Below are 16,388 nucleotides of genomic sequence, written 5' to 3' on the forward strand. Positions count from 1 at the left end.
GTTTATTCGCTGGCTGCGACCCGCGTGTGTTAAGGGGCGGGGTTACCGCCTGAGGGCAGTTCAAGCCTGGGTTCACTGAAATAAAGACGTGTTGCACCCCAGCTCTGTGTCGGCCCTCTCTTGGCGTGCATGAGTGCGAGTCCGACAGCAGAGCGTGAGGAGGTCCATGTGTGAGCATATTACACTGTGTATGTGTAAAAATGCCATTTGCCAAATTTGTACCACTTGTCATACGTTATTTTGCAAAGTTGTCCATTGAAATGCAAGGAACCGTTTCCGTCGAAAATCTACTCGAATGTGCAGCATAGATGTTTCTAGTGTGTGTATCCATGCTCCGAGCAGAGAACTGGCAGATGTGACGTGCAGAACCTTGTACTCTCATTCAGAACTCGAAATCGGATTACACGTTTTTGGTTTGTGAAGTCATCAGGAAGAAGCTTCTGGAAGACGTAGAAGGCAGGCGGTGACCTGACGCCCACTGACGCCCATGGGTAGCAATGGCGAACGCGCAGGAGGGAGCATAGAGCTCGAGGACGGGCCGAGGAAAGGCCCTGCCAGGGAGTGCGATGAGGACTCGAGGCCCGCTTCTACCTCTCCTGCTACGCCTTCTCCTTCCTGTGTCAGGCTTCCCCAACACGCAGCCGATTGAGTCAACCACCACCAACGTATCAGAGATGAGCAGCAGGGGGGGTGACCGTACCGCGACCGTGGCCACGGCAGCAGTCCTTCTAATCAGCCGCACGCCCGGGGGTTACGAGGAGCAACCGGCTGTTGTCACGCTAATGCCATCTCCGGGACCCGGGGGCACTACGGTGTTGGAATTTCCTAGCCTAACACCGCTCACTCGTCGTCAATCCCCCGGCTGGACCCTTAGTCTAGTCCCTCCCAGGTCGACACAGAGGCCCCACGCCACCTTACAGCCTTCCACCCCTGACGAAGAAGAGGACTATGAGGAGGAAGAAGATGAGGAGGATCAGGACGAGGAGGACATGATTGGGGAAGAGCCCACTGCTCGGAGCGCCGTGGGCACTGGCATCCCCTTCATACCCCACAACGCAGATCCCGACTTCCAAGAGAAGTACTATAAACAGATGCTGGACCATTTCAGTTTCCTAGACCATGGAAGCAAGACCTTCTTCCAGAGATACCTCATTACAGGCAGGTGTTTTTTTTTTCAAAATCTGTGTTCTGCAAGTACCGATCTTTTGACTGCCACATTTCAAATACAGCAACAGCACATTTATGAACACTCCGAATGGCACACATTTCTATTGATGCCAAATGATTCACCCATCTGTTTTTGAACACATAACTGGTATTCCACTACACAGTGCATGGTTTATTACAGAACTTTGTCTATACAATCACATAAATTCATCATCATTAAGTATATTTTTTCCCACTTTATATTAAAGGTTAAAAACCTATACATTTCCATTTTATGTTAGGAAACTAAAATCTGTCAATCACAAAATGAAGCAATTCATAACCTAAAAAACGAATAAATGTATTTCGCAATGTTGACCCAAAGACGTTCTATTCTAAATGCTAGTCTGGTAAAAAACTTAATTTAAAAATGTTATCAAACCAAAGGTTAGAGTAAAGTTTTCAGCAAGTAAGAGTAGAGGCCACCATTCATATGTCGTTAATACCCCATTTCGCTCGGGCCGATAACTTGGGCTCCTGGGCCATTATCCCCGGTTCGAGCCATTGGAAAGGGGATTGTCTATTAGCACCCTCGGTTGCCAAAGCGGTAACCCAGGGTGCTAAAAAAAAGGACTCCTTTGTACAACACATGCGCGTGCCTTCCCATTGTACAAAAGAAGATCCTTTTCCAAGATGGCCACCATGGAAACCTTCCATGGCCACTGCCGAAATAAGGTAGGTGGGGGAATAAGAGGACAGAGGGGTGGGCAAGATGGCGGCGGGGGAGCCGGCCGTCAGGCGGCATGGAACGCATGTTTGCACCAGCGGTTCATGCCCACGTTCCTAGCCATCTGATTGGTTCGCTTCCCCGCTAGGTTGCTAATCTGCGTTATAGGATTGTCTCCCTTCAACAAACTTCATAATGTATCTAATTCTTAGTGCAGACAAGCCAGTACAAAACCGCATGATGTGTTTAAGGTTTCCGTCCCCCCTTTGCAGCACAAAATCTATGTCTCGGATCAACTGCCTCCTGTTTATAAACCAGCAAGATTTGCGTTGTTGGATATGTGTTCATACGAAAGCTTATGAATTGCTATCTAAACAGAGGACTGGGAAATCTGCTTAGATATTTTGGGAGACAGTTGTACGCTTTGATTTCTTTTCTTAAATTAGCTTGCAGCTAATGTTTGCTTTTAGTCTCAACTGTCAATATCCAATACTGTTGCCACATTTTCCTCTTGACCTCCTCTGGGTTTGTCTCAAGTGTTTCCTGTTTAGTTCCCAAATGTTCTAAAGTTGACAAGCATCCTGAGTTCCATTGCTCATGTAGATCAGTATTTCCACTTGCAATTTCCATAGACAATATTTGATAAGGAGAGAGCCTTCCATACCGTTCTTGCGTACATTGATGTTAAACCTAGTTTGTATCTAATTACTCAGGTAGGCACTTCCTTGGGTAGCCATGCAATTCTTCTCCAGAAAGTACCCTCTAGTAATGCCCACATTTTCCAGGAAGTAAATAAGAAAGCCTCTGCACCATAAATTAAAGTTAGAATCACTTTGATTTATAGAAAGTCAGCAATGGGAGAGTAGAAAATATTCCATATTTTTTATAAATCAGTAGTCGCTGGGCCGTAAATTAAAGTTAGTAACACTTTGATTTCTAGAAATTCAGCACAGGGAGAATAGAAAATATTTCATATTTTTTATAAATCAGTAGTCGCTGGGCCGTAAATTAAAGTTAGTAACACTTTGATTTCTAGAAATTCAGCACAGGGAGAATAGAAAATATTTCATATTTTTTATGAATAAGTAGTCCCTCGGCCGTCAAATTTTTAATTTGTGTTTTTAACGCCATTTGGCGCGGGCTATCACTTAAACTAGAGTTGATGCATGAGCCCAGATAAGTCATAGATTTTACTTGGGTAAGTTCGACTCTACCCAAATACCACCTAGAGGGATGTTTTTGCTTGCCCTCATCGAATGCAGCACCAGGATTTTTGTTTTAGTGCATTTCTTTAAGCATTGTTCAGGAACTTTCAAAAACAAGATTTCCCACATGTACCTAATTTTGGGATGAACCCGTGGAGAATTAATGAGTTCCTCAGGTGCACAGATGAATAAAACACAATGGGCCTGGTTAGTAAAATAGTTGTTCCATCTGCGCAATCACTAAATTATAAACTGACTTTGGTGTATGGGCGTTATATCGTTGGAATATTTTTCACAAGTGCTCATCTGTTTGACGTTTGCAATTTTGAATAGCATGCTATCACGCCCTTTAAGGCCTGCAGTGCTTTATGGAGCCTCAGCGTGGGGCGCTTAGACTGGAATCTGGATTCGGGCGGGGAGGGGGCAGTTTGCGGAGTACAGCACGGTCGAGCACTCCACTCACATGGCTGCTCGGATGCAGTTATGCAACACAAATCTTTTTATGCAGTGTGATAGCTGGTCATCTTATTCACAAGTTTGACCTTTTCGTTTTGGAAGGGTTGTGCGGGCAGCCAATTGTGGCGCATCACAGCTCCCTTGCAGCTCAAAAAATTACACTGGGATATTTATTGGCTCCACCATCCACAGTTAACTGAGGAAGCCTGCTGACATCATCTGTCTCAGCCTCCCATGCTTGCAGCACTTTTCAGCATAACATGCCTTTAAAGCTTGCCATGAGAATTTTGCAAGGATGTATACCTCTAACTATGAGGTCGAAATGCTCTGGCATACACAAGCACCAAATAACTTTGTATTAAGCAAAGGGATGGCACAGAAGGTCCAGGAATACTACGTGAATTGCACCTGTTTCAAACAGAATCTAGACAAAGCAATGGCTTATGTATGCTCACATGTATACACATGAGAGTACTGGATTTTTTTTATACACGTGAGTCTGCACCACCCTATCTTTTACAAGTGAACTGAAACGTGCACTTTACACAAGTGAACATGTATGTCAATTGGTGAATCAGGCAATGCATATTTTTCTAATGCAACTTGCAAATATGTCTTATAACATTTATGACCTAGGCCTAAAGAATTCCCGACTCTTTCTGCGTACGTATATACACAAACACCCACACCGAAGATCCTTTATAGAAATCCAATTTTTCCTCATATTTACATATGTTGAAACACCTTTGTACATTCATCTGAAAAACCATGCAAAAGAACTTAAGTGTCACCCTTAAACACAAAGTCTGAAACACATGCATGCTGAAGAGTGACCCAGATGTATGTAGCAATGAAGAATGCTACATGTACATTAAGTACAAGATTAGCAAGCGCTTTACTTGTATAATTCTCAAAAGCCCATTTAGAGTTGAAGGAGCAGCCTGTTTATACCAAATTGAGAAGATTCAATTTTATACTTAAGTATTCCCCGTATTTAGTACTCATTTTAGATTGAATTTTGAAATTGAACCAGACACAGAGGAGATGATACCTTTTATTATATTAGATCAGTCCACCTGATTTATTTATGGTAGAGCTAGATATTTTACATGAATACAATATGTCCATAGTTACAGTAAAAGCTACGATCACCTTTATAGTGTCTATTTTATCTTGAACCAATATGATGTCCAACTTTATCTGCGTATATAAAATAAGAAAAAAATAGGAAATGGGGTGGGGCTACATCTGTTATGTTAATGGCACTAAATCCATAGGCTATACACATTGAAATAAACCAATGGACATCACTGTATTTGTGCTTATGGAGGAGAACCATGTGTTTCTATCAGAATTACATATGGGGTAGTACTGCTGACAGGTGTCATACAAAAGATTTCTGAGCAGTAAACGGTTCGCACATGGCTAGTTGGTGATGGGGCTTGGAACAGAACATCGAACAGGGTTTCCATTGTTTCATTGCACAGTATTCATCACACACATTTTTCAGTGCAGAATATTAATCGTCAAGGAATTCACATACAATATATTATTTTAAAAACTGCTACTTGTAGTACATTTGGGAAATGGGATAATGTGTTTTTTAGGGGTTATGTTATGTTATGCTAAGTGAACTTTTAAAGCGCGCTGTCACCAGAGGTATCTTGGCGCTAAGAAGGAGAGAGGGAAGAAAACCAGTAAGGCCAAATCATGAGTTAGAAGAGCAGGGTCTTAACAGATTTTCTAAAGGCTAAATGGTTAGGTATAGCCCTAATCTTGGGTGGCAGGTTGTTCCACAATTGAGCCGTGGCCTCAGAAAAAGCACGACCACCAATCCGTTCACGACTGTATGGCGGACCACCAATAAATCAGCCGAAGAAGAGCGTAGTAGACGGGAGGGGAGGAAGCGTACAAACTTGGACTGGAGATATTCTGCCCCCAGTCCATGATGAGCTCGGTGAACAATGCAGAGAGACTTCAACTCGACTCTCAGACCAACCGGTAGCCAGTGTAGAGCACGTAAGCCCGGGGTGATATGTGCACCATAGGGGGAGCCGGTCACAGTGCATGAAGCCAGGTTTTGAAGGCGCTGGAGCCGCTGGATTAAGCCCTTACACTGCGCTAGATATAATGAATTACAGTAGTCCAGTCAGCTGAGCAGCATGGCAGCAACAACCAGAGGATGGAGAGAAGCAGGCAAAAGTGGGAGAACCTTCTTCAGTATTTTAAGCTGGAAATGACCAACTTTGCATACAGCTGAGACTTGGTCATTCATAGATGATGTCGCAGAGAGGTTGATACCGAGATTCTTAACCTTTGTCACTGGGGCAGGTAAAGGACCCAGAAAAGATGGCCAAAAGGAAGACACCCAGAGTGAAGGGTCAGAGGGGCACCCACCACCAATACCTCTGTCTTGTCCCCATTCAGCTTCAGCCAATTTCGGCCCATCCACTCACCTACAGCAGACAGGCAGTGATGGAGGCTCGAAGAAACCTCAGTCGGATCAAGATCGAGACGAATCAAAAACTGGGTGTTGTCGGCATATGAATATCACCTGACGAGAAGAGGGAGCGGATGAGGTAAATAAGAGGCCAGATGTATATGTTGAAGAGAATGGGCGACAAGGCAGAGCCTTGCGGGACACCACAAGTAAAATGGAAAGCACAAGAGAGATAGGGAGGAAGAGAGAGCACTTGGACGCGGTCAGCCAGGAATGACGAGAACCATGCTAGGACCTGACCCGCAATCCCAATCTGGGACAGGCGGGTCAGTAAGGTGGGGTGGTCGACAGTGTCGCAGGCAGCTGAAAGGTCTAACAAAATCAGTGCCCCACCCCACCAGCATCGACTAGCCTGGCCATGTCATCCTGAACTGATACCAATAGGCTTTCCATGCCCCGACCCGGCCTAAAGCCGTATTGGGCAGAATCAAGCAGAGTAGATGACTCTAGAAAAGTGGAGAGAAGAGGGGAGACCAATGATTCCAACAGTTTCATCGGAAGTGGGAGGAGAGAAACGGGATGGAAATTAGAAGGGAGAGAAGGGTCAAGCGAGGGCTTCTTCAAGAGAGGAATCGCAGTGGCGATTTTAAGTTCAGCCGGAATAACCCCTGTCTGACAGGAGACATTTACCGATGAGGTAAGTTCCGTAGAAATGTCACCAGCGATCTTTTTCATGACAACTAAAGGGACTATGTCTGAAGGGGAGCCAGATTTAATGCACTGTAATGCTCGAATAACAGTTTCCTCTGGGAACAATGGAAAGGTATACCACTCTTTAACTTCCGGCGACCTACCTACAGCAGTGTAGGCGTTGTTAGCAGTAGAAGGCACCAGAGACGATTGGATGGTAGATCGAATAGCTTCAATTTTAGATATGAAAAATTGGGGTGGGGTTAATTATTATTTTTTTTTTCCAATTTCACTTTCATCGCCGTTTCGGTTTCCTGCACCCCTCTAATAAATTCATTAAAATTAAGATTACTATCTCATCAGTTTAAAAAAAATAGTCATATACATTCATATCAACCAATACTCATCAAAAGAGAGGAAAGATTATCTCTCTTTTTGTATTACCGAACTCCACGATGTCAGTTGTGTTACATTTGGTGGTATATATACTATTTTGGTACCAATGGGATATCTGTGGGCTTCAGGGTATACATAGAGTTATTTAGTAATGAGAGGCCTTCCTCAATCATGTACACAAGTCTCACAGTTGCTAGCATAATGGAATTAGACTGCCCCCACATGCAGCGCAACCAAATCAAGTGGTGCTCAAAACTAGCGTTCGAGACCAGAAGAGGTCTAAAACAGAGGAACCTTTGTTGCTCAAAATGGGTGCAGTACATAAGCAAATGTTCAAGAGTTTCAGACTCCCCAGATTTAGAACAAAACTGGCAATGCTCCCACTGCCCCAACTCTTTATATCCTGACCAATTCCTGATATGTGATCCCGTATGGATAAGATCCAGGTGGAATCTCATGTATGTTCTTCTCACATTTTTATCAGGAAAACACAGTACATAGAGCAAGCGGGGAGAAATAGCATGACTACATTTTGCATAAGTGCAAAATGAAGAATAACCTGAGATCAAATCGGAATTACGGGCCCATGCATTCCTAAAGAATCTCGTTTTGGCTTTCCCCGGAGAGACACTTAGGTCCTGCTGCGTCATGTTCAAAGATTTCAAGATCGCAAACATGCATCGCTTAAATTCCATGATAGATGCCGGATGGCCTTCTTTGAGCATTGACCCAAAATCTTCATAGAGAGAATTGACTGGGGGCAAAATCATTTTACTAAATGAGTTTACCATACGCCAGTCATATTTATCTGCCAAAGGATATAATCCCAATTCATGTAAGAGAATTGCATTAGGCAAATAACCAGGGATACCTAAGACCCTTTTCCAAATTTTGCCCCGCAAGAGATTTAATAATGGCCCCATATTCAGCAAACAGGCATCCAGGGTGTATAGTAGAATAGGCTCTACATTCGTGGTAAAATAGTAAAGCAGGGGCATAAGAGAGTATCTACACTACGGTCTCCAGCACTGTGCGCCACAAGCCGACAGACATGCCATTTGATATATGGTAACCCAAATAAATGATCTCTTCCCTCATCATAATTGGTTGTGAATTTACGACATACTTGAATCTCAAGCTTTTCTTCTTGGTCGTAAAGGCTATGATGTGGGATTTAGCCGAATTAATTGTCATATTGTTCAGAACACAGTACTCATGAAAGATGTTTAATTTATTTTGAAGCCCAAAGGGTACCTTGTCAAATAGAATGACATCATCGGCGAATGCCAACCAGTGCAGACGCAGCTTGCCCAAGGTTACCGGAAAGGTATTAGTTCCCTCCCATATTTTCTCGATATCGGCCAGGTATAGATTGAAGAGTATCGCGGCCAAGTTGCAACCCTGCTTCACACCAATTCTCGTGGGGATGATATCAGATAGCAGGCCCTCTGAGTTGATGCGAACCCTATAAGAAGTATTTTGATGGAGTGCCGCTATTATCGCTACCAGCTCAGAAGGGATGCCATAAAACAACATCTTCTGCCAAAGGCGGTTACGCAGGACACTATCAAATGCATCTGATAGATCTAAAGATGTCATATAGATCGTACCATTCGCCTGAGTACGCGATTCTGACAATAAGTGGGCAAGAATCGACTACGAAAACCAACCTGTGCTTTAGAGAGAATGCCAGCGGCACTGACATAAGACTCTAATTCACACAAGACAAGCCGTGCAAAATATTTTGCTGCTGTATCTATTAGTGCAATTGGCCTGAAATTTACAGGGTCATTTAGCACGCCCTTTTTGTGAATTGGAATTACAATTGCCATAAGCCAGGAGGCAGGAATTTTACCAGTTTGATATATTAGCCAATAGCGAGGGAGCAAATACCTGGGCCAAAACTGGGGGTCATCCTTAAATATACAAGGTGGCAACCCTCCAGGCCCTGCCGCTTTTGAAAATTTCAATTGTGAAATTGCCAATATTATACCTTTAAGTTCCCAAGGACAGGCAGGGGAAACTTGAACTGCAAGTTGGATGACTCCATCCAGCCTTCTGTGTTGTACCGGCAGATCAAATTTTTGAAGAAAACAATTCTTCCATTCCGGGCCAGATATAGTTGCCACCATACACTTATCTACCTTGCCCGTGGGATTTCTTAGGATAGACCATAGATCCCTAGTGTTTTTCTTGCAAAGCAATTCAATCATCTGTTGGTTGGCGAGATTGTGAGCAGCATAGCCCAGCATCTTCAACTTTGACTTGAAGCGAGCTACAATAAAGTTTTTTTCTCTTTTATAATTTACTACGCTAGTAAGGATGCGTCTTGCCTTGCGAAGCTCACTGTTTTTTTTAAATTTTTTTAATTTGGCAACCTCTGCCAAGCATATGTGTGGGACTTTTGATGACTTTTTGTCAAGGCATTCCTTAGATAGGCTCACCAAGTGCATACGGATCATCATCAGGTTTAGTTCATTGATTTTTTCCACCTTGCCTGCAGATAGTTGGTCATCGTGTATCACCAACAGGTCTCTATTTACAAGGTACACCATTTTCCGACAAGTGCTAGGATGCCATCTGACAGACAGGGCATGCGTGTCACTTTCCACCATGACGGCGGACTCCGCGGTTTCATATGCGTCAATCCCCAAGTGTAAACATGTGTACAGCATTCGATGATCGCTCAAGCCCACATTCAAGACTGAAATGAGTCGAGCAATCCGGAACATACCACTGATGCAAACACATAATCAATGAGAGACGATGAGTTCCCGCGCTGCCAAGAGTTTTTAATACTGTGTGTCGCAAGTTGAATAGGGTAGATACCCCACGCTTCAAAAAAGCTAGCCCTTCGGTTTCCTCTCCTAAAGGCTTGTTGAGCATATGGGGAGGAGTGATTGGAAGGCCAGATGGTGCCTTTCAGCTCCAAATATGAGTTCAAATCGCCTCCAATTACAATTCTGTGGTTAGGGCAAAGTAGTGATGCCTGGCCTAAGATTCGGTTTAGTTCATCTAAGACCGAGTCCAGAGAGGCAGTAGTCGGATTCCAATAAATAGACAACAAGAGCAGTGCATGGAATTTACAGTCAGTAATGGTCACTTCCACCAATATACATGATTCAGATTTGTCTAATATACGTGACGCCACCTTCAGGCCGCTGTTAATAAGAATAGCGATACCACCTGATGGACGCCCAGACTGAAAACGTTGTGCCTGAACACTGAAACCTGAGTATCTGTCTAACACGAGATCGTCTAACGCCATTGTTTCCTGCAACAATAAGATATCCGATCTATGATGTCTCTCGACCTTACCATGCCATGTCTTGAGATTACTCACGCCACAGCAATTCCAGGATGCAACGGCAATCCCGGTCAGTTATAATTCCAATGTTGCAGTTTTCATAGATACCGCCACTTTGATCAAGGGCTCCAGTCATGATAAACCACTTAACGCCTGCGTCAACGAGGCCAGTTTTTGTGTTAATGTTTTGGCGTGGGACTCGAGAGGGGGCGATACTGGACCTTTGGCATGTTCTATAGGTGCTGGCATTATAAAGGCCTGAAATGCCGCAATCACTCTCCATATCCACAAACAAACAAGGAGCAAGGCACAGTGATTCGAAGTCATCTGTAAAGTTCAAAATCAGTTTGGTTATTATCTGCGATTGGACTCTACACAGCACTCTGTGGTTGTTGTGGGTAGCTAGTTTTACCCAATCCAAGTCCTTTGATGACAGATTTCTTAGCGTAGGAATCTGAAAAATTGAGTTAATCAAAAAGGACCTGTTGATCCGTGCTGGTCCATTTATGTCCGGGTTACTGACCCATCCGAGTATTAATTTCATGTCCTTAGGAGTTTCCGAGAAAGACAACATGTCAGCACGTGACTCTCCTAAGAGGATCTTCCGTGCTGAATCTTCCTCGCAAGGGACATTCCGTGGTGGGGCCGGTAATACCTGCGCGTCGGCTGGTCTTGAATCATTCACCACCTTCTCTTCTAGCCCCAATGAGTCAGTTTCGTGTACCTCAGGATCAATAGACTGACCCTCAGGGTTCAATACCGAGGGCAAGAACTCATTAGCCATTTTTGGAGTTGTTGCACAATCCATTTCTACAATGGCCCGAGTAGCGACTTTTTTGCTTTCAATGCTTGGAAAAAAGCAATGAAGTTGAGGTTGCGACTTGGCCGATGGAGTCCTGGGGGGTTTAAGGGTTGACACCTGCACGTTGCCACATTTCAGAGCTTTGATCTGGAGATGTTTTTTGCTTTCCTCGTTCAGATCACGAAGATCCAATGCCAGATCATCTTGACTTGCACCTATTTTGGTACTCAATGTTGGAATAGTTGCTGTATTAGCCAGGGACAAGTCTCCGGGATAGATTTTTTTGCCACTTTCTTCTGCGTGGCCTTAGCAAGGTTTAGGTGTTTTTGAGCTCTCAGGAAGGACTTCTTCGCCTTACGAGAAACGAAGTGCCTTCCCTCTTGCTCTGAGTGACCCACCTCTAGCTCACATGACAGCAGAGGAGCGACGGATTCTAAGATGGTCTGTCCATCAATGATATCTGTCAATGCAGAGGGACTGTCTGGTGTATGATCAATCCTACTAGCATGCTCCATTCTTCCACATGGGTAGTCTGTGGCTCCTGAAGGGTGAAACTTTGCAGCCATATTAAAGAGTAGTTGTTCTACCTGGAGGAGACGGTCATGCTGGAGTTTGGCTACTTCCAACAGGTCAATAGCCTCAGAGTCACGGAGCTCTATACCAGCCCTATTGTCCCCTTGCAACACTTGCGAATACGATCTTTGTGGCAAATAAGTGTTCGAGTGCCCATTTTCCGTTTGAGTTCCTTGCAACCGTGAGGGACAAGTGGGAGGAGCTGGTATTGGAACGGCAGCAACACTTGCCAGCATTTTTTGAAATTGTGCTACGTAGAATGCTGTTGATTACTCTTCAGCCAAAAGAAAACCTTCTAATCTGGCCATCATTTCTTTCATAAAGGCTAAGGAGCCCTGCATTTCCCTTAAGGAGCAAAGGGTTAGCTCGTGGCCCTTGTCCAGAATGTTAAGTATTCGCGAGATCACTGGGAAGTTGAAGGGGTCGTTTGAAAAGGTACCTGAGGGTCAGTCCTCTGGAGTTGAAGATGACCGAGCATCTACTTTAGGAGCAGTGAGGCCAACATCATCATTCCCCAGGGTGAAGGCAGCCAGTCCATGAGGGAGAAGAGTCCCAGATGAGTGTGCATAGTCATCATGGGAGTTGCTGAAAGCGGAGGACATTCCACCTCCTAAGCCCCTCACTAGAGTAGCTGGTAGATCCCTTCCAGGTTCACTGAGCTTTTTACAGCTTAATTCTTCGGGGAGATGGAAGTGGACTTGTTCGCGAAAAGGAAACAACCTAGAGGCAGGGGAAGAGGGGCCCAGAGAGAGCCGCACACGTTTGCCTAGTTCACTCATGATTGTGGGCGCCATCATAGATGTATCAGAGACATGGGGGAAGCCTTCATATTCTCGCATTGGGGTGCAGTTGATGTCATGAACATGAGTAGCCTCGCATACCACCTCCCCATCATTTTCATTGGCTTCTTGGACAGAAAAGGTTGGAAGGTTTAAGGCCGGTGGGGGCACTTTAACTGGGGCCTCCATACCTGGAAATGACTCCTCCACTTTGAGAGCATCAGATACCCCTTCTTGGTCTGGCACAACAGATACCACATCAGACGATATTGACATAGATAATAGTGATTTTTTGTTGGATGGCAACAGAGGTAGGGTTCTGTTATGCAGTTTATTCCCCACGTGCTTCCCAGGGACCTTCGGTGGGATACCTGACTTGTTGCCGCTTCTCAGGGCGCGGCTCATGATCTACACCTGGGACAGCCACCAGCGGGCAAAAGCTACTCAAAATGTACCCTTAATGTGGTGCAGACCAGAGCAACCGACCTTCCACTGCTGAAACCCAATACCACTTATTCCGAGATACCATCTCCCCTCACTCCCACTCTTTGGATTGGTTCTTATGTGTGAAGGCAGAAATAATAGAGGAACAGGACAACACAGGGTACAACAAATTCAGCAATGGAAGCAGAAATGGCTATACACGTCACAGGAGGCAAAGCTATCAGTTGGACTATTCAGTGTTGTCATTTTCCCATAGCACACATCCTAACAGACATTTGGAATTCAAGAAGTTATTTCTCAATGATAGCTTACCCAAACATAAAACTCCAAAAGCATCAGGACGCTATCTGTGCGTAGGTGACAATTCCACTACACCATTAGATTTAGACTCTTGGCACACATGTATGCACCTATTCCCCAAGGAACAAAGGCATAAAACCCACAGTGTCCTAAGGGAAGAAATGGGTGCTCACGCGTTACATCCAACATCAAGGCTTAACACCACCCAACCCCAAAATAACCCGTTTTTCCAGATGCCTATGTCGGCCTTTGCAAAAAACTATGCGTTCATTCCATGTTCCAATTTCTAAAACCCTGAGCCGACAGACACCCCTGACCAGGAGCACCACTACTCACTCCAATGGGGGGGTGACGGAAATCAAATGGACGGTGGCCACGAGCACCTACTGCTGCTAGTAGATGATTACGATTCTATGTTAGCTTGAGTCTATCATAAAAGCACAAGCAGCTCCGGGACTTTCTACCAATAGAGGCTCATAGGACGGAGCAGACTATAAACTTAAGAGCCCGGCGTCCCGCGCCACGCACCGCGAACATCAAACAGTACTTGGCTGTACTTGGCGGTGCGCGGCACGGGTGCGCCGGGATGTGAGTATTTATGGAAGTTAGATGGGCGTCACTACGGCAGGGCGGGCGGAGCCACCGCCGAGGACGCACCTTGGAGTGAAAATAGAAAAGGGGTTATGAGCACACCGCTTTATGTACACAAACGCGGGGAACACACCGCTGCAAAAGGGCTCCAATGTAAACAAAATAAGGGAGCACACAGTCACCTCCTTCTTTCTCAATAGGAGGTCAGGCAGGCCAGGTGTCACAGGGAAGGACGTCCTCCAGGGCCAAACGCTCCGTAGAAATACAACGAGACAGCAAGCTACAGCAATCCACCAGGGGTCCTCGAGCAGTCAGGTCCAGCAAACAGTACTTGGCTGTACTTGGCGGTGCGCGGGGTTAATAGTTAATAGTTATCTATCGTGTCAGCATACAAACGCAGCCTGAAGCAGATAAGGCTAATAAGACACAATGAAATAAATTGCAAACTTGTTAGAGCCATTGCATCTCATGACACTCGAACTATATGGCGAACGATCAAGAGCCATACTTCTCAAGTATCGCTTTCTATGCCGAATGTTATATCGGAATCCACCTGGTATGAGTATATCAGACACAAATTCAAGACTCCCGTGCGATTTTCGAATATATCGACCCCTGTTTTAAGATATCATGACCTGCCGCGGTTGGTTTGGACTATCGCTGACATTAAGTGGGCGATATCTAAACTCAATTATTCTAAATCATCCGGCCCCGATGGCTTGCCTCCCTGTCTATATAAAGATGACCCGGATTTGTGGGCATGTATCTTAAACACCAAGTTTCAGTTTATTTTCAATACAGGAGTTATTCCTGTCTCATGGCTAACTGCCAATATCATCCCGATCTTTAAAAAAGGAGATGCTGCGTTGCCGCAGAATTATCGACCTATTGCCTTAATTGACACTGCGGCCAAATTATTCGCCTCTCTCCTTCTTCATGACCTGGAGAATCACATTGGAGCACTAGGACTATATTCCAAATACCAAACTGGCTTTAGGAAAGGTATGTCCACCTCGCTTAATGCCATGATTATGGCATTTACCATCGCAGAAGCTAAGAAACTAACATCTAACCCTGTTTATATTGCTCTCATCGACATGTCCTCAGCCTTCGACACAGTGATCCTCAACTTATTATGGGACAAACTTATCAATATGGGAATTCCATCTGTCCTTATTTACTGGTTCAAAGCCTTACATACTAACACCTCTTATAGAATTAAGCTCACCTCAGAGGGACGTATTACTAAAGCTATCAACACAGAGGTAGGACTAAAGCAAGGCTGTAACCTTGCCGCCACCCTTTTCAATCTATATCTCGATAAAGGTTGGGATGCAAAAAATCTCTTCTCTGTTAAAATTGGCTTGATCCGTCTCAAATGGCTCGCCTTTGCAGATGATATTATTTTATTCGATCCCACCCCGTCAGGCCTCCAACTCAAACTACGGCTATTTGAGGAATTTGCATTAGCACACAATTTGACGCCTAACCCTGCCAAAACAGCAGTAATGCAATTTGGTGTTCGGAAGCGAACTGGCAAGTCGCAATGGCACATCATGCAGACCCCCATTCCTCTCATTACAGAAACGATCTATTTGGGTTATCGTTTAACAGAGAAAAATTCTATCCTAATGTGGACTGACCTACTCAACAAAAAGATCAGACCCCTGATATCACAATCCAAAGTAATTTATGCGAAATATTGTAAGTTTTCACTAACTCCCCTCATCGAGTTTTTAACTTTAAAAATTGAAAGTGTAATTCTGTACTCTCTCGACATATGTATGGGTGAGATGGGCCCAATTCTGGATCAATTGCAAGGAACTGCCCTGAAACGTGCCATGTCGCTTCCGATGTCCCTACCCAACGTAATCTTGAGGCATGAATTAGGTTTAGTCGCTCTATCCACTCGTTGGAAATGGCGACTTCTAACCAATTTCGCTAAGATTGGACATCCCATAGCGAACTCCCTATATGTTGAGTTGAATCGTACCATTAACCTGTTGCCCACGTCCTCTATGGCTCTCTATGTGACAAAAATGGCTGCTATACTTAAGATGGCCAACATTACTGTGGATGATGTTCACTACAGACCAGGATATGCCAAAAAAATGAACTCGATTGGTGTACCACCCTTGATAGAATGAGATCGTACAAACTTTACAAGGAATATCACTTATTTACACGCAAACTTATCCCTAGATACAATTATATTGTGCTTTTTCCTTGTAACTACTCGGAAGATGTTCCTTTGGTTTAAATTTAATTTGTTTCATACCAAAGAAAGAGTAGTAAAATGGGTTGGTCATAAGTTGCATGCATCGAGTCCTCACTGCAGATTTCCTATGTGCACCGAAACCATTGAAACATTAAAACATCTGGTTTTATATTGTCCCCATTTTAAGAATCAAAGAACGATTTTATTGACTGAATTTGTAAATATTAATTATACTGACTGCCTGCCTTTCCTTTGGGCTAAAATGATGCAAGGCAACCACAAACTGCTCATATATGCCCTAACGAAACTATGTA

The 16,388-nt window shown here is 44.3% G+C and overlaps 1 protein-coding gene across 1 annotated transcript in view; it reads left to right on the forward strand.

The window, feature by feature from the left end:
• The first annotated feature begins 425 nt into the window (after nucleotides 1-425).
• DPP7 (dipeptidyl peptidase 7) overlaps nucleotides 426-16,388 on the forward strand; it is a 3,316,481-nt gene continuing 3,300,518 nt past the window's right edge. Inside the window, exon 1 of the mRNA XM_069612152.1 lies at nucleotides 426-1,158. Coding sequence (XP_069468253.1) covers nucleotides 567-1,158 — 592 coding nt within the window. The 5' untranslated portion in view covers nucleotides 426-566. The remainder of the gene's footprint in view (nucleotides 1,159-16,388) is intronic.

Source organism: Ambystoma mexicanum, chromosome 8, assembly GCF_040938575.1.
Source record: "Ambystoma mexicanum isolate Mex_15411 chromosome 8, UKY_AmexF1_1, whole genome shotgun sequence".
In the NCBI taxonomy this organism is placed as follows: Eukaryota; Metazoa; Chordata; class Amphibia; order Caudata; family Ambystomatidae; genus Ambystoma; species Ambystoma mexicanum.